This window comes from Melanerpes formicivorus, unplaced genomic scaffold (genome assembly GCF_026170545.1).
Source record: "Melanerpes formicivorus ecotype bairdi unplaced genomic scaffold, bMelFor1.0.p_v2 SCAF_199, whole genome shotgun sequence".
Taxonomy (NCBI): Eukaryota; Metazoa; Chordata; class Aves; order Piciformes; family Picidae; genus Melanerpes; species Melanerpes formicivorus.
In genome coordinates this window covers 426,731-449,910 of record NW_027142551.1, presented here as the reverse complement: position 1 = coordinate 449,910, position 23,180 = coordinate 426,731, and the positions used below count along the sequence as shown (strand labels likewise).

At 43.0% G+C, this 23,180-nt stretch overlaps 1 protein-coding gene across 2 annotated transcripts; it reads right to left on the bottom strand.

The window, feature by feature from the left end:
* Positions 1–3,928: 3,928 nt before the first annotated feature.
* Positions 3,929–13,349, bottom strand: TBXT (T-box transcription factor T). Of its 2 annotated transcripts, none has more exons than XM_068169572.1 (8): positions 13,084–13,349; positions 12,643–12,907; positions 11,919–12,053; positions 11,170–11,231; positions 11,020–11,081; positions 9,883–10,059; positions 8,142–8,274; positions 3,929–6,001 (listed from the first exon to the last, which is right to left on the bottom strand). In XM_068169572.1, exons 1-8 carry the CDS (start codon positions 13,287–13,289, stop codon positions 5,734–5,736), a joined length of 1,308 nt encoding a protein of 435 aa, XP_068025673.1. In that variant the 5' UTR covers positions 13,290–13,349; the 3' UTR covers positions 3,929–5,733. The 2 variants fall into 2 exon arrangements, with proteins under 2 accessions (XP_068025673.1, XP_068025674.1); XM_068169573.1 differs by having other exon boundaries at positions 8,142–8,271.
* Positions 13,350–23,180: the final 9,831 nt, after the last annotated feature.

Sequence of the window (23,180 nt, the reverse complement as noted above, 5' to 3'; positions counted from 1 at the left end):
ATGCCATTAGACACTTTGAGAAATACTGGAGCTGCATTATGCACCACTCAGACTGGCTCCCTGATTTTCTTTATTCTCTTTTTCCCAAAGACACAGAAATCCAGGAGTGCCTAAAGCCAGACTTACTGAAAAGGAAATTATTTTCTCCACAGATCCAAGCCCCTGGAATGGTCCTGTGCATGATTGAAAAAAAATTTAAAAAATATCTGTTTCTGCTTTTTGTCTTCATTACATCTGCCTAAGAATATGTGTGGGGTTTAGGGTATTTATTTATTTATTTACAGGGTTTCTTTTAATTACTTCTTCTTTTAGTTACATTTTCTGTTTAGACTATTGACGTCAGTGATGCAGTACCACAATATGCATTATTTCACAAATCTAGTCACTATCTATGGGGAAGAGTCAGGCTGGAGACAAGTGTGGGTATACCCAGTCTCATGTTCTTCTCCTGCCTGGGACTGGGTATTCACATCTTTTGCAGAGAGAGCAACACATCTGCACAATAGGGCTGAGTGGTCTACAGAGACTTCTGCAGCCAGCAATTATTTGTTACACAAAACAAAGGGGGGAAAAGCATTAACATGCTGAGATGGTGAACAATATAGATTTCTAAGACTACAAAGCATTTGCTGATACCTTAGGCTGAGCATTTGGATGTCTTCCAGCCTCACAGTCATCTCTAGCCCTGGTGTTTGTCTGGTGTGAGGCATGGTGACAGGAGTGGAGAAGAGACACTTTGAAGTCAGTGAAGGGAAGCTGCAGAGCCCCAATCACTGGTGGAGCTGTCTCACAAAAGCCTTTCTTAGTGTTTGGAAATGTTGGATACATTTGTGCCTCCATCTCACCTCTGCCATTAGCCCCAGGGGTGCACAGACAGGCAGCCAGGGCAGGAGAGCAGGGTGGCATTGCTGTTGCAAGCCCACAGGTGAGAAAACTTCTCAAGATGAGTCACGCAAAGTCTATGTGGTTTTCATGCTGGCTTCAATATATCTAGAGTCATCTGGGTCTGACTGGCCAGCTCCTACAACAGCTACAACCCTCATGGTATTTGCAAGAAGAGTCTGAGGTGCCTTTGATGGCTGCTTGGCCACAAAAACACAGTAAGAGAAAAAGCGCAGTTCAGGAAGATTTTGACAGAGCATGCATGAAAAGATAGATGTTGAAAAATTTAGTCTTCTTTAAAGTGGCATTCATCTCATGGCCAATGGCATTAAAAGTTTTTATTTCTTTAATTTGAAAGTATGGGAGGGAAAAAAACCCCACACCAAAAAAGCTAGTTAGGTAACATCTGTTTGATACCAGCATTGAGCTGCCTAGTATATATACAGTGCTGCATCTCTGAAGGCCTTGTGTGTGTGTGCTTACTCTTTAGATTCAGAAACCCTTTAATGGAAAATAATTTATTTTAATGGTAATCTGCTTTTGGCTCAAGACCTAAACCAAGTAAGGTAGTATTGACCAGCAGAGAAGTCAGCCACTTAGCATTGCCAAGGTTACTCCTCAGGCAAAACAGTTCTCTTGCTACAGCAACACCCAGGTTATTATCACACGGTCCTCAGTTCCTACTGTCTCTAAGTGCCCATCAAAATGCTTTCATTGAGGCCCTCAAGGACATGCAGCAAACGGGGACTTCACAGCCAGAAGGCCCTAGCTGCAGGAAGGTTATTTCAGCAAGCCCAAATTAAATCTTGTAATCTAATAAATAGCCCTAACTATTTTTGCCACATAGACATAGCAATTTTTCCTTCAATACAAGCTCTGCAAGAATCTGAAACCACTGCCCTCTGTGCTGGGCAGTATCTGTGGGCTGTCCTCCACAAAAGCCTCTTTGGAACAAAGATAGCCCCATACTGGGCTGCCTGCCAGAGGCCATACAAAGGGACTTCTTGCAGCTCAGGCCTTATCACTTCTCTTGTATTTTACAGGTTCCTTTCCCTTCACGGCAGATGGATCATATCCATCCACATCAGGATGTGCCTGCTTTGAGGGCATAGCTCTGGGGCAAAGGATAAAGTTGGCTACCTCTATGATATGATGTGGGCTGCCCCTACAATATGAGCTGGGCTTCTCTACTGACGGCATTATCTCTCAGAAGTCTCATTTGTATGCTCAGCTACATCCATAGTCACTGTAATGCTAGATCATATACATTCATCTAATGCTGTGATTCTGTGATCAGCCCATCAGATAGATTCCTTCAGTACATGAGTACACCAGGTAGCAGCTACTGTCCCCCTGAGCTGGCAGATGGAGTCAGGGAGCAGTATAGTTCCCCTGTAATCCAGGGGGAAGTACTTAGAGACCTGATCAGCCACTTGAATGCCCACAAGTCCATGGGACTAGATGGGATCCATCCTAGGGTGTTGAGAGAGCTGGCAGATGAGCTGGCCAAGATGCTCTCCATCATTTTTCAACAGTCCTGGCTCACTGGAGATGTCCCAGAGGACTGGAAGCTGGCCAATATGATGCCCATCCACAAGAAGGGCTGGTTGGATGAGCCAGGGAATTCCAGGCCTGTCAGCCTGACCTCAGTGCCAGGCAAGATTATGAAACACATCATCTTGAGGGCAATCACACAGCACCTACAGGATGGCCAAGGGATCAGGCCCAGCCAGCATGGATTTAGGAAGGGCAGGTCCTGCCTGACCAACCTGATCTCCTTCTATGATCAGGTGACTGCCTGGTGGATGTGGGGCAGGCTGTGGATGCAGTCTACCTGGACTTCAGCAAGGCCTTTGACAGCGTCCCCCACAGCAAACTCCTGGCCAAGCTGTCAGCCCATGGCTTGGACAGCAGCACTCTGTGCTGGGTTAGGAACTGGCTGGATGGCTGAGCCCAGAGAGTGGTGGTGAATGGTGCCACACCCAGCTGGCAGCCAGTCACTAGTGGTGTGCCCCAGGGATCAGTGTTGGTCCCATCCTGTTCAATATCTTTACTGATGACCTGGATGAGGGGATTGAGTCCATCATCATTAAGTTTGCAGATGACACCAAGCTGGGGGCAGGTGTTGTTCTGTTCAAGGGTAGGAGAGCACTGCAGAGGGATCTTGACAGGCTGGACAAATGGGCAGAGTCCAACGGCATGAGATTTAACACATCTAAGTGCCAGGTTCTACACATTGGCCACAACAACCCCATGCAGTGCTACAGGCTGGGATTGGAGTGTTTGGAGAGCAGCCAGGCAGAAAGGGACCTGGGGCTACTGGTTGACAGCCAGCTGAACATGAGCCAGCAGTGTGCCTAGGTGGCCTAGAAGTCCAATGGCATCTTGGCCTGTATCAGGAATAGTGTGGCCAGCTGGAGCAGGGTAGTCATTGTGCCCCTGTACTCAGCACTGGTTAGGCCACACCTTGAATCCTGTGTCCAGTTCTGGGCCCCTCAGTTTAGGAAGGATGTTGACTTGCTGGAAGGTGTCCAGAGAAGGGCAACAAAGCGGGTGAGGGGTTTGGAACACAAGCCCTATGAGGAGAGGCTGAGGGATCTGGGGTTGCTTAGCCTGGAGAAGAGGCTAAGGGGAGACCTTATTGCTAGCTAGAACTCCCTGAAGGGAGGTTGTAGCCAGGTGGGGGTTGTTCTCTTCTCCCAAGCAACCAGCACCAGAACAAGAGGACACAGTCTCAGGCTGCACCAGGGGAGGTTTAGGCTGGATATTAGGAAGAAATTCTTCACAGAAAGAGTGATTTGCCATTGGAATGTGCTGCCCAGGGAGGTGGAGTCACCATCACTGGAGGTGTTTAAGAGGGGACTGGATGACTCTTCACCCATGACCGGAAGCCACTGTGCAGTGGGAAACATTTGTGAAACTGCTCTGTGGAAGGTCAGCAAACTGTGTGTTCAATATGTCTTTGATTCACTTTTCCCACTGCCCCCAACAAATGAAAAATGAATCATTGAGTTTTAAGAATCTTTACTCTTTTTTTTTCCCCCAATTTAAATTATACTTCCAAAATACAAGTGAAAAGAAATCACAATGAAATATGCTGCTAATTTCTACAAAATTGTCTAAATAATAATGCACTTACATAATTTACAAAATTTACCTTCACAATAAAATAGGAGCACTTAGATCAACATTTACATATTGACAGAGAACATGGTCATGCACCCATCTGCGTCTGATGCCGTTTCCTGCTGGACTACCTTCAGAAGACCGCAGCCTGCAGTTGCGTGCAAATCCTTCTGCAGGGAAAAAGCCCTGCCAAAGTCTTTCTTGGTGCAGGGACCTGCCCGTAGGATGTCAAAGAGACCAAAATGGTGGCAAATATTTGCTTTTTTTTCCATCTTAAAGTTGCTGCTCTGGCACATGAGCATACATTGAGGTTTTTTACGGAATCCCCTAGTAGAGAATTTTGCTTCACTGTATTAGGCACTTCATTATAAAAGTTATTTATTATGGCTTATGCAAAATGATTCAATTTCCTCAAGATATGTACTTGGCAGAGTCAGTGAGCGAAAGAGACATGTCCAAGGGCACACTTTGAGTCAGTGTTTTGGTTTAGCGTGCATTAGATATTTGGAACATATAACTTAGTATCAGTCCTGAAGGAAGTATTTTCTCAAGACCTGATCTTTCCAGCAAGTCAAGCAGTCAGTGTATTTTAAAGCATAGTATATCTCACTTTCCCCCCCAGTTATTCACAGCTAGGGTTTTCCCTCTTACATTAAGTTAACTACTTACAACTCTACTGTTCAGTGTGCCATTGGGTGACATACCCCACGTATGATTGTCTTAAAAGCGTACACTGCAGGTTGAGGGATTATTTACACATCTTAACATGCAGAAAAAAAGTTGTAGTTTACCAAATAATAAATATAGATCAACAGAGTACAATATCAAAAGAAAATAAATTAGAATGGTTCTCCCAGGTGTTGAATTCCCTTCCTTAAGGCCTGAGCCAGAGACCATAAAACAAACAAGCAAAACAAAAATCAAACCAAAACATTAAAAAAAAAGAAAACAGTGATGTTTTTTCAGTGGACTTGAAAAGGTTTTGGATAGGGCTGTTTGAAATTAGGTGTTTAATTAAGCTGACAGATATCTGAAATCTATATGACCAAACTGCAAAACTTACCACTAAAAGGAGTATTTTGGGTAAAACAATTTAAACATTGGTATGGTGTTTATTAGGAAGATTGTAGTTCTTGAAGATTGTCTCGACAATAAATCAGCAGCAAGGAAATAATCATACAATTAAGAATACAACGTATTTGTGAGGCAAATACGTGTTAGTGCACATGATTTTCCAAAAACTTCACTCCTCAGCTACATTTGTGCATATTTCAGAACACTTCTAACTAGACGGTTATTAACAGTCTTCTCATGACTATAGCTAAGTTGGCCGTTAGAAAAATCAACTGAAAAACAGTTAGAAGTAACTTACTCAGGAACGATGACAAACTTCAGGTCTAAATGTATCAGAACCCTGAGACATTTGGAATCTAAGTAAAACTCTTAAAACTTAAGTCTATCAAACTTAAAAGAAAAAAAAAAAAAGAGAGAGAAAAGTTTAAAAGCAGTGAATCTGCTCTCAGAATTGCACACTCACCAGGTTTGTAAACTTTACATGAAGTCAGTGATGCGCTGTTCACTGTAAGAGGTATAACGTAGATTTTCTGCACAAAGCAGTGCAGATGCTTTGTCTGTAATTTACTTCACATCTCCTTTTCCTCCTCCTTGAGGATTAAGCATGTAAAGTAATTCAGTAGCTAAAAAGTTTGTCTAATAGTAAAGGGTTTACATGGAAGGGGGGGTGACAGGTGTCCATGTGGATGCTAGCCTGGCATGTGCAGAGGCATCGTACTGGCTGTCAGGCAGGTCCGTGGGTGCCCCGCTGTCATACAGAGGGGAGGCAGAGGCGGTGGCAGCGACCGGGTGTGAAAGGGCAGTGTAGTGTGCTGGAGAGCTGCGTAAAAACTGGGAGCTCAGGCCATTGGACATCCCGCTTGACTGAGACACTGGCGTGATGGTGCTGTTACTCACAGACCATAAGTTAGGATACTGACTGAAAGAGGTAAAGTGATAAACAAGTTGTTAGTGACTCTAGTACCTACTGGCAGTTGCTCAGGTCACACCACAGCTCCTAAGCTGGGTGCATTTGCTGGAGACAGTGAATTTCTTTAGGAATTTCCCACTGTGAAGTAGGAAGGATCCCCAGGCAAGCTTTGTGTTCATGGCACACCATTAATACACCAAATCTCCTGTTTTCTAATAGCAAGTTTCAGCACAAGGTATACAAGCAAATTTTATACCAGGATGAGGAATGAACAGGATGGCTGAAAAATGCAGAGGGTTTTGAAAGGTGATTCTTGACCCACACCATACCCCTGCCTCAGACTGAAGGCATGTGATAGAAGTGGCTGGACACAGAAGGTGTTGGACCCAGGCAGGTTTACATCGATTGCAACAAGCCCTAACACCCCTTGGTTGCATCTGTAGTCAGAGAAGAATAGATGCCTACAGACAGCAATTTATCCCTCCTTGTTCATCATCTCATGTTAGAAGGGAAAGAGCCAGATTGATGGCTGGAGATTGCATGGGCACTACAGAATGGGATGCTTGAAAGGAAAAAAATGCCTTATTAGAACACTGCAGCTTCTGCAGTCTCTCTCTCTTCTGAATACATATACACATACATGTGAATTAAAAGAAACTAGGTGATTCAAGAGAAATGCAGCAAGAAGAGCTTCAGTCCTGATTTATAATACCACATAGCACTTTCTACCTATTGATCCCAAGCAGTTTAATGAAATAAGATAGTCTTACTTTACAGACAGGAATTTAGACAAAAAAGGGTGGCAGAAATGCCTTTCCTGAGGTTCCTCACTTCCAGTTCTACTCAGTGCAGTTTGCAACTTTCCAAATATGTATTTTGGGGTCAGACAGAGAAGGAAGTGCTAGGAAGACCCTTTTACTTGATTAACATATGTTCAAAACTAAAACTTATGTTCAGTCTGATTTCATGTGCATGGCTGAAATCATAATGCTTTCCACAAATGGAGCAGTAGGTGTGAATTGCTGAGCAAGATGCTTAAAACCTCAGCCCTCTGTGGTTCATAGCAAAGATTTTCCCACCTTATCTGTATTTCTTTAGACTTTCAAATTTAGCTCCAAAAGGGACTGACTGTAAGCTACTGTCCCTACTAAAGGATCCAAAAGTTTAATTAACATAATAAGTACAAAGAGGAGAAAAGGTGTTTTTATAGGATCACAAAGGGTTTCACCTTGTTATGCTGGCTTGTGTGGCAATGCATAAGTAAAGACTTACTGCCCCAACTGCTTGCCCTTTCTCCACCCTGGAGTTCATTGCCCCTTTGTAGCAGAAGAGTTTGTGCAGACAGGGGGGAAAGCAGTGGCTAGTTAAAATGAAAGAGATAAAAAATAAACTACAAAACCATCATTGTTCTTAGAAACAATGAAGGGCCATCCTCAAATTCAATGGAACTGATTTGCAATCCTTAATCTATCAAATATTGCTGTCACAAGTGTCTGCTTTTCCAAATCCAAAAAGTAAAATAAAATAATTTATCTGTTTCTTCAGTCTGTTTTCCTTGTGAATAGTCACAGAATCACAGAATGGTAGTGGTTGGAAGGGACCCCTGGAGATCATCTAGTCCAATATCACTGCTTAACGGAGGTTCACCTAGATCAGATTGCACATAAACACGTCCAAGCAAGTTTTGAAAGTCTCCAGAGAGGGAAACTCCACAACCTCTCTGAGCAGCTCATTCCAGTGCTCCATATTCCTCAAAGTAAAGAAGTTTTTCCTTAAGTTCAAGTGAAACCTCCTGTGTTCTAGTTTTTTTTACCCATTGCCCTTTGTCCTATCACTGGGCACCACTGAAAAGAGCTTGACCCCATCCTTATGACCTCCACCCTTTAGGTATTAATATGCATTGATAAGATCCAATGTCAGTCTTCTCTCTCCAGGCTAAAGAACACCAGATCTCTCAGCATCTCTTCATAAGAGATATATTGCAGTCCCCCTTCTGGAGCATCTAAGTGCCCTCTCCAGTTAGCAAATGATTCACACCTGGCCATAAAGATTTCTAATTTGTCATGAGTTTTTATCTCTTTTTTCAGCCTCCTCTTCATAGAAAGAATCAACACACCAATTTGTGGGCTGTTGAGGGATGGTCTCCTACCTGGAGCTGGTAGCTGTGCCAGTGCTGTGACTCATGGGCAGCATTGCTGTGTGTGTCGGAACTCCTAGAGAAGACCAGTTGTCATGGGACTGCAGCATGGAAAGGCAGGCAGAGGAATTATCGGCATAGGCTGCTGAGAAAACAAGCAAGCACTTAAATACACAAGAATCAGACCAAATAATGATCTTGTATTCAAATACAATATATAGATTCATACCTACCCTGCCATTACTGCCTTACAAAAACCAAAATTATACCCACAGAGAAAACTGAAGTCTGCTACTCCTTGTGTCTTATTTCTGTCAAGCATCTATGGCCAAAAAAAGCTGTCTTCAAACCACCTGCTTCATGCTTCCTTATTCAGTCAGTAGGAAGAAGTGGGCTTCTTACTTACACTATCCCAACTGCTTTTCCAGGGGACCTTCTTTATCTCTGTCATGTCCATTGGCATTAAGAGTCTGACAGCCCTGGATAATAGCAGCATATCAATGAATATGCTCACCCAGTTTTGAACTGAGCATGCCACCATGGGCTCTGAAGTCTGCCTTGAGAATTACCAGAAGTGACTGGACTGTAACTTAAAACTTCTCAGGGCGTGTGACCACAACTGAATGTCCAACACAGTAGAGGCACTAGGAAGCTATATAAGGAATCTTATACAGCCATCCAGAGTGAGAAAGAAGTTGCTGTCACAGCTGGCTAAGGGAAGAGGTTCCTTGCTGAGGACCAGAAAACAAGAAAGAACACTGAAGGTGTTTCATTCTTTTCTTCTGTTTCAAGTCACAAAATTTGCATAACATTTCAAAGATGCAAGAAAAGCCCACAGAGAGCCACTTTTTTTTCCCTTTAAAATGTACTACAAAGCAACACATAAGATTGGTCAGGCTGCATCTAGAAGCCCATGTATTACTTCACAACTCAAAATGTTTCTTTCTTTCTAATGGGAACCTCCAATATCTACACAGCTTTAAGGACAAAAATTGTTAACAGGCCATTGCCAGAAGGAAAAAAAAAAAAAAACCACAACAAAAAAAAACCCACCACCAAACCTCCCTCCCCCAAAACAACCAACCAATCAAACACCAAACAAAAACCACCAACCCCTCCCCAAAACCCCACTATTAAAAACATCCTCCTCTCCTTCCCTAAAGTACTTAAGAGTTTATGCACTAAGCCTTGAGCTATTTGGCCATTTCTGAGCATGACTTTTAAATAGCTCTGCAGTTTACTCTGCTCCATATTGTTTCTGTGTATCCAGTTGTGGCACAAGCTTAATGCACTTAATGTTTACTACAGCAACAGTCAAGCAAAACTGAATCAGGTCCTCAATTAGTATGTGTTTATAACAAGTGACACTAGCAAAACCACAGAATTCTTAATTTCATTGCATTGCCTATAACTAAGGATTAAAATCCTCACTTTCAAACTTAATAACAACAACAAAAAAGTTTAAGCACAGTGGTTACAGGAATTCAAAAACATAAGACAAATCCAGCCCAATATGACCTAATCAGCTAGCAGAAGACAGGTCTACACACCCTGTTTTTACATCATAAAGAGACTGTGGATGCGTGTACTCATCACCCCCCTTTCTTCGCAATGCTGACCCCAAGCCCACTGCACAAATGAAGCTAGATAGAGACCTCGGCTTTTGTGGCATTGTCCAAGATGCCCACTGCTCAAAGCTTGCATCCCTCAGCTCCTTTCCCATTGTTTTATAGAGCTGCAACATCAGACTTACTTGGTGAGTTGTTTCTATGAGTGTAGGGGTTGGGGTAGGGGGCAGGACGGTGGCTCCTCAGTGATGAGTACCTTTCACAGCTGTGAGCAGAAGAGAGTGACAAGGGGGCTCCAAACTGAGGGTGAGGATTGGCAGGTGGGCACAAAGTCCCAGTTCCCGGAATAAGCCAACTACCTACTGTGGGGAAGCAAGACATTTGTAAGATGGGTATGTAATGCGACCAGGCAGGGAAAGAATCACAGCAATGAGATAAAAATCAGTCCTCTATCATTGAGGAAGTGTACATTCAGGAAAGGAAACTGTTTCAACATGGCTGAAAAATCTGGATCTGTACAACTTATGAATGTGATCTTATGAAGGAAAATTTGACAACAGCTTAGGAGAAGCCCTAAATCAAACTAACATGATTTTCTAATTTAGCATTTAATTACAGTCACAGTAAAGGAATACTGAAATGGTTAATCTCTCCCTTACATAGGAAATGTGTGCTTAGTAATAGTGTAGTCTTCAGTTTTAAACTGCTCTTTGGCAGTCTCAATCTATAGCTAAGCCCTGAGGTTTTTCAGACTACTAAGAAGAACTCTAAAATATAAGCGTTTTCACTGAAACAAAATAATTCCTGCTGCAACTCAACTTTCCCACTTCACAGACTGCAGACATTTTGGCAATAATCTCTTAAACCAGAAATCATTAAAACACTAATGCTTTTCATTAATCTGAAAAAACAAACAAACCCACAATTAAACAGATGCCACTCATTTTCTTAAAGTACTTAAAACACAAATATCATTTCAATAATTTTCTGGTATATTTTGAAATAAACTTTTGTCTCCATATCCGTATGAATATTGGTGTCCTTATATACAAAGGTGGATGGCTTTTTGAACATGAAGGTAAATGCAAGACTCTATTAGAGGATTTTGAATGTAATACAGAAATCTTAACCACACAAACACAGATCACAGTGTTTATATGATCATAAACCTGCAAGAAACACAATCATGAGGACTGGTAATATTATTCTCCCTATAAACTAGCAAGTGAGACATCACTTGAGTGAAACATCACTCTCAAGGCTCTGCTTAACAGATGAGATAGAAAAGTTATGTTCATGGTGCAAAATGAAAGGAAACATACACTGAGAATACCCAGATTGCTGGTTGTCTCCCACTTCTTCCATCATCTCTTTGTGATCGCTTCTATGAAAGAAAATATGTTGTATTAGTGAAGAATATGTTTCTATAAACTGTGTAAAAGAATCATCACTTTAGAATAATGAGTTCTCACCTTTCTTTTGCATCAAGAAATGCCTTTGCAAATGGATTGTATTTAATTTTTAAAGCTGTGATCTAAAAACAACAACAAATATCTTTATTGGCAAGTATCACTATTCATTATCATGCAAATATTAGGATTCGAATTAGGACTATCTATTGAAGTTAGTGCAATCACAGTTTTGAAGAAATAAGATCAGGCCCATACTACCAACCTATGCTCATCAATTAAATAGCCCCTAATGTCTGAAGTAGTAGCAGAGGGCTAGGAAGAGACTGAATTGCCTTGGTTTATTATCAGCTAAGAAAGAGTTATAAATTGTGTCACATTGCTAGCCAGAGCAGAATGGACATTAAAAAGAAAAATCTCAAAAAGATTGGTGATTTACAGATTTAATAAAGATCAGGGGGCATTTTGGCTAGCAGGCAGAGGCCAATTTTGAAGACAGCACCTCCAGTTATTTCACTGAGTAGCTGAAAACAATGACTGTCTTTCCTATTGTGCTTTTTTGTCCCACAGAGTACTTTAAAAGTTACTCTCCTGCAATAAACTTGCAGTACATATTAAGAAAAAACAGTTATCAGAACTTAGTACTATTATACATTCAGAGGGATTTTTGTTCACATTTTATATTTAGCTTCAAACAAAGCATGGAAAAAAACTGAAAAACGCGAAATGAGATGCATTATTTTGCTCTAAACCTGCACTTTGCCACTTGAAACCTCCAAGTACTTTCATCCTTTTTCCCCTGCTGTGCATACCTCCTCATTCTGGTAGGCTGTCACAGCTATAAACTGGGTCTCCGGGAAGGAATGGCTAGTGATCATCCGCTGTGGGCCACCCACTCGCACTATATGAATCCTAGGTTCATACTTGTGCAGAGAGTTCAACATGATCTGTGAAGCAAACAGATAGAGCAAGTAAGCAGTGACAGAGCAATGGAAGAGGCTGGCAAGCACAGAGAGCACCCATTTTTTAAAGTATCTATCTGCTAAATTATCTGTCTTTCCAGCGGAGGAGAAAAAGGCCACAGGTACCAATAAACTAAAGCTGCAAGAAGAAGCAATGACCACTGTAGTCAGGCGGCCCAACTTTTTGCCTAGTTATTCTCACCCCTGTTACTTGGCACAGTCACAAACATGTTGGTGATAAACAGCCTGAATGATCCCTCTACTGCACCGCTGGCATTCTCAGATGTTCAGACCAGAAATTTTTTTTTTAAAAAGTCAGAGCACCAAGGCACCCATCCTCGTTGGGAAGACTCCCTCTGCTTGGAGAACTCAGTTTAGGGCAGGGGAGAAAGTGCGACCCACCCCAGCAGGTTTGATAACAGTAGTATTGAAAAACAGCGTTAAGAAGGGCGTGAGCGGTGGCTCGGCAGGGCCTAGGCGAGCAGAGACGGAGTGAGACAGGCTGGTCGAGCCACGCAGAGCAGAATGAAGGTGGTGCGGTGTGGGAGCGGATCCCGCCGCCGCCGGCGCTTACCTGCCCGCCGCCGTTGAGCTTGTTGGTGAGTTTGACTTTGCTGAAGGAGACAGGCGCCTTCATCCAGTGCGCCCCGAAGTTGGGCGAGTCGGGGTGGATGTAGACGCAGCTGGGCGCCTGCGGCTCCGGTTTTCCGCCCGGCACCCACTCCCCGTTCACGTACTTCCAGCGGTGGCCGTCGGCCGCCACAAAGTCCAGCAGGAAGGAGTACATTGCATTGGGGTCCAGCCCCGACACGCTCACCTTCAGCACCGGGAACATCCTCCTGCAGGGCGACACGGAGGCGCGAGGCACGGCGGGAGGCAGCCCCTGCCCTCCCCCAACTCAGCCGGGCGGCCGCCGCCGCCGGGACGCCCTCGTCCCCCGTCCCCGCAAGACGATGTGCGCAGGCCGAGGAGATGGGAGGGGAGCAGGAGAGCGCGGGGTCCGCGGCATCCCTACCTGCCGTTTTTGGTGACGATCATCTCGTTGGTGAGCTCCTTGAAGCGCAGCCACAGGTCGTTGTCCTCCAGCGCAACCCGCAGCTCCCGCTCTGTCGGGTCCCCCTTCTCGCTGCCCGCCTGTAGCTCATTCTCCACAGCGCTCAGTAGGTGATCCACGCGGTACTGCGGGGGCTTGCCCGCACCCTCTGTGCCAGGGGAGCTCATCCTGGCCCCGCACCCTCCTGGAGGGGCAGCCACCCTGGCACAGCCCCAAGTGGCGGCGGGGCCGGGGCTGACTCCACCTGACCTCACCGGCCCCAGCGAGCGGGAGCGGGCAAGGGGCCGCTGTTATACCCCGCCATAAACACCCCCCCGGTGACATCACGATGCCGGCGGGGGGGCCCTGCTGATTGGCGGACGACCGCTTTGATCTGGGCGGCCAGCCTTTCCAATTGGCTGCCCGCGGCCATATCACAACGGTGCCCGGGGAAGCCTGTGATGTTAATTGCAGCCCACGGGATTAAACGCTGCTATTTTATGTAAATCTGCCCCCAAATGTTTGCACCTCTATCAAAGCCGCCGGGCCGGGGCTCCAGCAGCCGCGGAGGAAATGGCCCATCTCGGCAACAGCCTCATAACCTGCGCGCAGCACCCTCCCGCCTCCCCGCAGCAGTCATCCGCGGGGCCACCGGCCCCGCCACAGCAAGCCCCCGGCTCTGGTTTCAGGCTCCCTGAATGGGAGACACCCCGCAGCCCCCGTGCTGCGAATTCATACTTAAGGAAAAATATAGGGAGTCCTTCTTCCTAGGTTCTCGCGGACTGCCCCTCCCTTCCCACTACCACAAACTTCCCACGCTCTCTTGTCATGAGTAGCGGCGCTCCTGCTGAAGTGAAGGCTGCAGTTAAGCAACGACAACACTTGCTGGAAAATTCAGCCAAAAAGCCGTAGAGCAGCTGGCCAGGAACCTGGCACATGTAGGGCAACTTCTGCCAGCGTTTCCCCAGGAAGCACAAGAGCCCACGCGTGGGAAGGGCGCAGAGTTTATCTCCCACCGCCGACACAAGCAGAGCCTTCGCAGCCGCGAAAATCGGCCACGGTGGTTTCGAGCCACCCCACCTAAATTAAAATATACTTTTAAAAAACGTATCTGTAGCCAAAGCAGCCGGTTGGTATAACAAGGAGAAACTCTCTCGAGTTTCTGCTCCAGGCCTCGAGCCTGAGCTTCACGGGTGAAGCTTTCCAAAGCTGAATTGCTTTTGGGGTTGTTTGGCGCAAAAGCGTGGGATGGAGCGAGGGAGAGGGAGGATGTTTTGAAACACTCCCTCCTGCCGCCATTCTCCGCGGCTGCGGCGGTCTGTGGTGTGAGCGAAACAGTTTATTACCTTTCCGTGAGAATCCCTGGATAGAGGGCGAGGGGGAAAGAGGTGACAATGAGCAGGAAATAGTTCAATGGGATTTCTTTAAACAATAACAAGTTCTTTAAACGGGAGCAAAGGAGAGGGGGAAAGAAGCAGCGCGGTGTAAAAAGAAAGGTTTCTTTTAGAATAGGCATCTTGTCTTTCTCCTAGCACTGCTCACTATCTCTGCCGAGTTTTAAGAGTTTAGGAGAAAGTGCCCGGGGTTACACGGGCAAGCTGTCTGTGAACAGGAGGAGCTGAAAGTCAGGGTTGCCAGAGGAAGGCGCGCTGAAAGGGTGCCTTTTCCAGGACGGCGTCCAGTCTGGGCACCGGCTCTTTCTGCGGGCAGGCACTCCCTGGCTGCACCCCCGGCTGCACCTCCTGCCTGCACTCCTGCCTTTCCACGCTCTGCACACTGCGGAGCAGCAGCGCGAGTGTGTCTGCATTCACTCGATTTCAAATAAACCAAATCCGTCCGCTATTATTTTCGGTTTCTTTTTTGTTTCGGGTGCTACAACTCACAGCTGTATTTTTGTTACACAGCGCCATCGAGCTCATATTTCATTAATTCACTCAGCTCCGCAGAGCCTTTTTTTCCCCCTTTCAACCTGACATGTTAAATTCCGCATGCCAGCTCTCTTCAACCACTGCCCAGAAACACGTGGAAAAAAAAAAAATAATTATCCCTTCAGAATAATTCCTGCGTTAAAGTTTCTTAAAGCTCTTTCTGCCTGAGCGTCTGCCGCCTTCTTGTCCTCTTCTGAAGAGGAAAGCGGCATTTGAAATTATCGGCGAAGCTTGCTAAATTAGTCATTGCTATAGATAGTTTCGAGATGGTCTTTTTACTCCCAGGTATTTATTTCATTTAAGGTGCTCCACTTAAAGACGTCCTAGCAAAAGCTAGGAGACTTCAAACTCCCAAAGACCAAGGCACACAGTCCGTCCTTGGGGTTGACGACACCATCTTACTTTGGGTTTGCACTTCGAAGGCGACTTTTCAAACACTTAATCCTGACAAAGCTGAGCACCAGGAGAAATTAACCCTAGAGGAAGACCCGCGCGTACAGTCACTCACTCCAAGCAGGTGAAGGGGAGAGAAGGGACTTTTTCCCCTTTTAGAAGTAACATCCCTTTTAGAGTACGGTTCGCGGGAGAGCAGGATGAGTGGTGGTGGGATGGTGGGGCTGGTGGCGATGGCTCTAGCGAAGGGCAAACTCCAGCCTCAGTTCTCCCTCAACTCGACATCACCTGGAAATGAACATGTTGAAGAGCCGAGAACAACAGAACCATCTGGGGCTGAAAACGACGGGGCTGTTCGAGTGGAAAATGAACGGTTCCGAAAATCAATGAATAAAATAAGTAGAGCCCATTTTAATGTGTATTCAGGCGATACGAGCTTTAAAATGCTGTTATATTTCCTCCGGATAGATGCTCCAAGGAGGGGCCAGTTCTTAATACATCTCTATCATCTAGATCAATATTTCTATCATTTCTATCATCTCTCTATCTCCAGATAGATAGACGTGTATATATACATGTGTATATGCACACAAGGCATGGGAAGCATCCTCAATCCTTTAGGCAGCAAACACTATATGCTTACAACTTTTTGCACTGGCCACTATCTCTGGGCGAAGGGAGAAGAGTTGTTTTTGATGTGATGTATTTCACATCACCGTGTTGCTCATCCCAGGCAAATAACGTGTGCACTCGGATTTAGCTGTCTTTTCAAAAAGAAGGCTGTCCAGCTTTACATTTTTAAATGACAGCTAAGAAGTTCCCATAAGTTATACATAATCTTTGGAGTGTATGTGTGTGGGGAAAACCAGCAACAAACCCCAAGCCTAAAATGTTCCTCGGCCTGGTTTCCTGTCGTCTTTATTTTATTTCCTTCTCCTTCTTTCTGATCTTAATTGCTCTTCGGTTCTCAGGAGAGGGGACTCCCCACTCTCACAGCCTTTTCACCGAGAGCTCCAGTGCATGACAGTTTACAACCAAAAAACTTCCTCCAGCCGAACAGCTATAAAGATCCCAGATTTATAGCAATAGTTTCATTCTTGCATGGGCCGAGTAGTAGCCTCCAGCTGTTACTTCGGGTTCAGAAGACCTGTCTGTCGCTCCCTACCTGATTCCCCCGGGACAGCGCCATCCCCAGACACCTCCCCAACGGGAACCAGCCCGTGTCCGCTCCCTCAGCTCTCGGGTACCACCTTTAATCGCCTGGGGATGTCGTGCGAAAATGAGAACTTGGTTAGGAGCAGGAGGCACTTGTTTAATTCTCTTCCAACTTGCAGTTCGGGGTGGGGCACATACAATTAACGCAACGCTTGGTGCTGGACCGGCGTCCCCACAGCCCCGGCCTCCTGCCGCCTCCGCCGGAGAGGCGGCGGGCTGGGCTGGTAACGACAACCGGGCCGGCACCCACCATGCACAAGGATGAAATTCACCTTTAAAGGTAAAAACGTCTCACTCCTGGAGAATAAATATCTACTTTCCTTTTTTTTATTTTTTTTTTTTTTTTTTTATTTTTCCCTTGAGAGAAATTAATGCATCTAATATAAATTATAAGTAATAGATGCAGATTCCTGTCCCTACTTGTCAGGTACTTTTCCCTGGGCACTAGGGAGGAATGTCATACTGATACTACTGTTGAGACATTGGTTGAGGACGCAGATGCCATTTTTCACAAGAAGCTTCTGGGTTTCATTTTAATCTGGTATACAATTTTCCTTATATATAAGGAAATGCACTAATATACACCTACAAAGGAAAGATAACGTGAAAGCATTTTAAGTTTATACATTGTGAGCATTAAGTCTCTGGAATAATGTTTCAGGGTCTCAGAAATACGACTGATTTTCCTCCAAAGGTTTTAATGCATACACATTTTTAAAAAACATTTTCTTTGCAAGTCTGAATGGATGACAACATGTTGATTTTGATTTGTTTGGCTTTCCCCCTCTAGCATTTGGGAGAGCATCCTGCATGTTCTGAAGGTGGCAAGACTCCCGTTGACTTAGTCAGATCTTTACTTGAGTACTGCTAAGTACCCTCTCCACCTCAAATGCTAAGATCCTGAGGTTTCCCTCATGAAAGTCAGTGATTAAACTTCCAATGAGTTCAGTGCTTGCTGCACTAGACAGCGCTGGCTGGAGAAAAACAACAAAACAAACTCAAGCCCCCATGAAAGCCCTTAAGGGACAGTCTGGCTCAAAGATGGATGAAATCAGCAAATTTGAGGACAGAGTACTTCTGATGCAAATTCAACATTTTGAGCTAGAATATCCTTTTCAAATATCTTAATGATATTGCTAGAAGACTAGAGCTATTGAAACCAGGGTAACTTGGTTACCCTGAGTGAGCTAGGGGGAACAAGCAGATGACATGAGTAAGACCCTTTCACATCTCTCAACAGGCCGTTTCTTTAAAAACTGCAAAGAGGAACAGGTACAAGGTACAATGGAGCGCTGGGGCTGTAGAAAGAAATAGTAGCACAATGGATACCATCTACAGCTTTATCCTGCCCTAAAGGACAAGTTTTAAAAGAAAAAACAACAAACCAAACCCCAAAACAACAAAACAGGAAACCCATACACACCGAAGACATATTCTGCTTCAAACAGGGACTACAGGAGTCTGATGACAGAAAGTACTTGTCTCATCATAAACATCCCAGCAGGAATCCTGTTGAGAGACCCTGCCATAAACAACACCTTTTCCTATTCTTCAACCCACATAGTTCCCAAAGGGCACTAATGTAAACACAACTTTTCTTGCTGAGTTGAAAAGTTAATGTTCAGGTTTCAGATACAAAAGTCCTCAGATTTTCTGAGATTAATAACTGAAACAACACACTTTCATTGGTAATATGCATCTCTTCCCTGAGCATTATCTCTATAAAAGTTTGTGGTGCTAAGAATCAAACAGACCACATTTCTTTTGCTGTTCTTTTCTTCATCAATAAAAGATTTAAGGCAATCAGGAACCCACAGTTTCTCTTTTCTTTCTCCTTTGAGCATTTTGTGGAGATTACTGTAAAGTTTAAGACAAACTGAGTTCTTCACAGGTACATAATATTAACACCTCTTTTTAGTATTCCCTGGGAAACCTGTGCCTAAATTTAGATCATTTCACATTCTGGAATTAGTAATTGCTCTGAATGCAGCCTCAAAGCTTACAGCCTCTTCTGAGCCCTTTACTGCCAAGATTATTTCCTGATTTCTTGCTCTATGTAATTCCCTCAACCCATGTAAAGTAAAAGCATTTGGATACTTCAGCTATGAGGGCAAATTCTCTGCCTCTCATCAGCAAGGAAGCTATCCAACAGAAAACTATTTTCTTCCTTACTTCATTTGAGTTAAGCTCCATTGATTGATATCAATGGTGCTGCATAACTGGTGCTGTTTTTCATCACCTTGATGAAGCTGGCTCAGAGGAAAGAATTTGAACTTAATCTAGACGCTATTTTAACTCACAGGTAGTCTACTTCTACAACAGCTGAGACATTTTTAGTCCCCTTCACTGTCTTGTTTCTTACACTGTCCTGAATCAAATTTCTTTCTTCCAAGCTCTGTGTGACCTATATACACAGCCATTCATCTTACTTACACTTGCTTTATCAATAAGGACTTCTCTACATCTGTTACAAATATTTTCATATTACTACTTTTAAGAAAGTTAAAAACTTGTGAACTGATTAAGCCACAGAATTCCAGAATAGTTTGGGCTGCAAAGGGCCTCAAAGTCACTACCACATTTTGCTGTAAATCTTTTTTTACTGTTATGTATGCAACATGAATTCTGCGTATTAGACCCTTTCCCCTGGCCAGAAAATATTGCTTGCTCTTGTTAAGAAAATGTCATCTGTGACTTAGGACTAGTAGTCTGTGCGGCCTGGTGTCCTCTCTAATAGTGGTTAGTCAATACATAAGAATATGTGATCCTTTACCTCTGGTTATGCAGATTATTTTGTAATGTTTCCAATCAGAGAGGCATTGCCTTTGTTGTCCTATTAACTCTTCAAAGCAGAGAATTATGGCTGTATTTTCAATAAGCCTAAATATTTTTCTTCTCTGCTTTGCATCTGACCTTTATGCTAATTAGCATTGCTCATCCCTATGAAACTATTTTTCAATGTCTCATTTAGATCAGAGGATATTCACTGCATTCCTATGTTACAATAAATATTCTTGCAGGTTTCTGGGAAAAAAATTACACCTCTCTTGCCTAGAAAATCATTGTTTTCTTTTCATATTAAACACCAATGAGCCTCAATTAGTGACCAATCTGTTCAAAACACTCCATAGACAATTTTGATAATGCTCTACACCAGATTTCTTTCTTTCAATGCTGATTCTAGCATCCTAACATCAGATTTTCAGATAAGACAAACTAAGCAATAGCAGATCTAACTGGGAGAGTTATTTCTTTTGACTCCCTTGGACCTGAGTAAACTTCTTCCTCTCAGAAAACTCCTTCCCTCAAGCTTCATCTCATAAGATTCCTACATTTCCCTCTGTATATAATGTAATTGAAGAATGTGAATAATTTATTTGAAAAGTCAATGACAGAACCACAGGCTAATTCACCCAGATCTTTGGCAGAGTATGAATCCAAGGATAGCTAGCTTTATTATTGCTAAGGATTTAGTTTTATAAAATCCTTCATCAATAACATCTTTCCCCCATCCTCAGCAAGTACAAACTTATAATTTGTGATAGCTGGCCAGTCAGTGTTGTGCTACATGCTTACATCAGTAAGCTCACATTAGTATTCTTGCTGTGTACTACACTGAACCTTCATGTCTTGTCATGATGTTTTCTTTACAAATCTGTGTTCCTAAATTCTGTGTGGAAACAGAAAAAAATTATCTCTGTGATGTCTGTCTGCAGTAGTACTCTTGATAGTTCCTAATACAAGAGGTATTTTGTCATTTGTTGTTCATGTTGTTGCATATCACACTATGGGACTTTCATCTCGGTGAGCACTGGAAACATTTCTGTTCTTTTAGAGGTAGTCTGATACCTGAGGTTTTCTCAAGCCTATAATCTGCTGATGCTGTGCTCATCTAAGCTGGCAAGTTACTTACAGGCATGGACTTTCCTTGTTAATGTAATACATAAATAATCCTGCATGCACATTGCACACATTTATTTGCCTCTTTCACATTTTTTTAAACAAGTCATTGATCTTTCATTGAATTAAAACACATCTTAACCATGTTGTACTTATTGTTCTTTTAGCACAGTGAAAACTCCACAAACACCACTGATAGAAGCCTTCTCGAATCCTGTCCTTTACGAAGCTCGTTATTTGTGTTTAACACTGGATTTGCAAAAATTTTCTGTAAGAAACCAAAGGATTGGTATTGTCTTAGTCTGTAATCTAAGGTGCATTTCACTTTCAGAATCTTGAGACAGATGCCCAATTCTGATCACTCCTGATTCTGCCTGACTGGATGTCAAGGACACAGTCAATCTGATCAGTAGAAAAAGAAATGCTTTACCTTCAAGGCATCTTCCTTTAGCAAAAAAACTTTCAAGTCCCAATGCTTTAGTATCTTTAATAAAAAGCCAATTTTAATTCAAGATTTAATCTTCAGCAGATGTCTTGACTCATAGATTAAGTTGTCTATGCTTATGGTAAATATATTTCAAATGAAATATCAGTGGCTGTGATGAACTTGATATAGCCTTCAAGATGAATTAACTTTGCCCTCTGAAAAGTTTTCTCCTTGTGTTACATCAAGAAATATAGGATTACATTGTGCAAAACTGAAAGAATATTAAGTTAATAAGTAAAGTATAAATTTCTGATAAAAAAATTAGGAATTCCACAAACTCATTTTACTAATGAACACTTATGCTAAAACAATTCTTACACATCAGCTAGACTCTATAGATTTTACACGGGAAAAAATGCTCTTGAACGCACAGAAAGGTTTTCCATGAGCAATCCAGACTTGAATGGAGTATAAATGCTACCATAAGTTTTACAATTTTTGTTCTCAGAGCAACAGCTGGAAGCTGAGAAATCTTACATTTGCAAGGCTGGACAATGACTTGTGATCCCTGTTTTATTTTTGTTTCCATATTTTTTAATTGTCCAGATTTGCACCCTGAATAACCCTGAATAATAATCAAGGATTGGAATTGAGTAAGTCTCAAAAATTCTTTCTTTGGTCCTGACCTTTCTCTAAAAAGACTTGCATTGCCACAAGTTGGTTTTGGCAAATCATTTCTTTTGGGAAGGGGTGTGGAGAAGGAATAGCATGGGAGGAACCTAAAAATTTCCACCTTTTGGCTGCCTCAAGCACTTGTCTGCCTGGAAACTCAATTATGATGCAATTAATGAACAGCAATCCTCCACCTTCAGTGCTTCCTTCCCTTTCTCAAGACAGATGTGCTGACAGCATGGCACCTTCTTTAAAGAAACCCAATTTTATGGAAGCTGACGTCTGGGCAAGTCATAAGTGTCTAGAAGCTTATGGTTGCCCCATGTATTTTCAAGCAAAATCACTGTGTTTCATGCCAAATTTCCAGAGTCAGTATCAGAGATAAATCCCATTTCTATGCAGGGTCCAGCAAATGTCTCCTTTTATCCAGATCCCTTTCCAGTGGCTAGGCATGCTAAAATTTCCATTGCTTTTCTTGGAAAACGCACATAGGCACATACATCTCACTTGCAAGCTTTTTTTTGTCATACTGCACACATTTCACTCTGCTTATCTTTCATCCTAGTCCTCCTGGAGGTATCTTCATATGCAAATTCAAACCAGTTCTCTTTTACATCTTACAAGATATACAATGACACCCCATCCCCATGTTCAAACTCATGAAATAAACCAACCCAAAACTTAGCCTATCTAGGTGCCTGAGCACCTAAATAAGTTACCTGTTAATCAGTGGTGCTAAATACCTACAATTCCTACCCAAGTCAAGAACTTTTGAAAACTAGGAGAATCTACAACCTCCATTTCCCACCTGCCCCCAGACACAGAAAAGTATACATATTTTCAGCTTCACTCACCAAACTATTTGGATGAGACTCAACCACACTGAATAAAGTAATTGCAGAAATGAAGTTACTGGATTGGATTCACATGCCTAAACTCAGCCACAAAATTTTGGTACTTTTGTTTGTTTGTGTTTTGTTCATTTATTTGTTGTTTAGTTGAGGATTTTTATTGGTTTTGTTTGTTGATGGGGGATGGACAGGGAGGGGCTTAATCATTAGAGAAAAAGAAAACAAGAGGACAGAATAAAACAACTAGAGAGAGACACAGAATTCCAGTCTTTCTTCTAGGAGAAATCACAACTCCAGGAAGCCTTAGGGATATCAGTCAGCTGTCAAGAGATGTAGAGGTATGGTATAATTGCCTGCTCCAGGGTTCATGCTTCACAGCACCTTGCAAAAAGCCATCCAAAAGATGCACACAGACTAAAATCTTTCCCTTTATTTTTTTCCAAAGTCTTTAGAAAAACTTCTTTTTCCTAATATTGCCAATATTCTGACTCAGAGAAAGATCAGAGGAAAACAGTGATCCTCAGCAGGTTTGAAGTATTCACAGACATAATTTTTTGTAAAAACTTTTGTTAAGCTTCAATCATAGCTCTAAACAAGATTATATTTTAAACATAGTTTTCAAAGATGACAAACATTTCTATAAATGTTCTCAGAGTTAACAAACCCCATGAATTTCTACATTAAAAACAATTT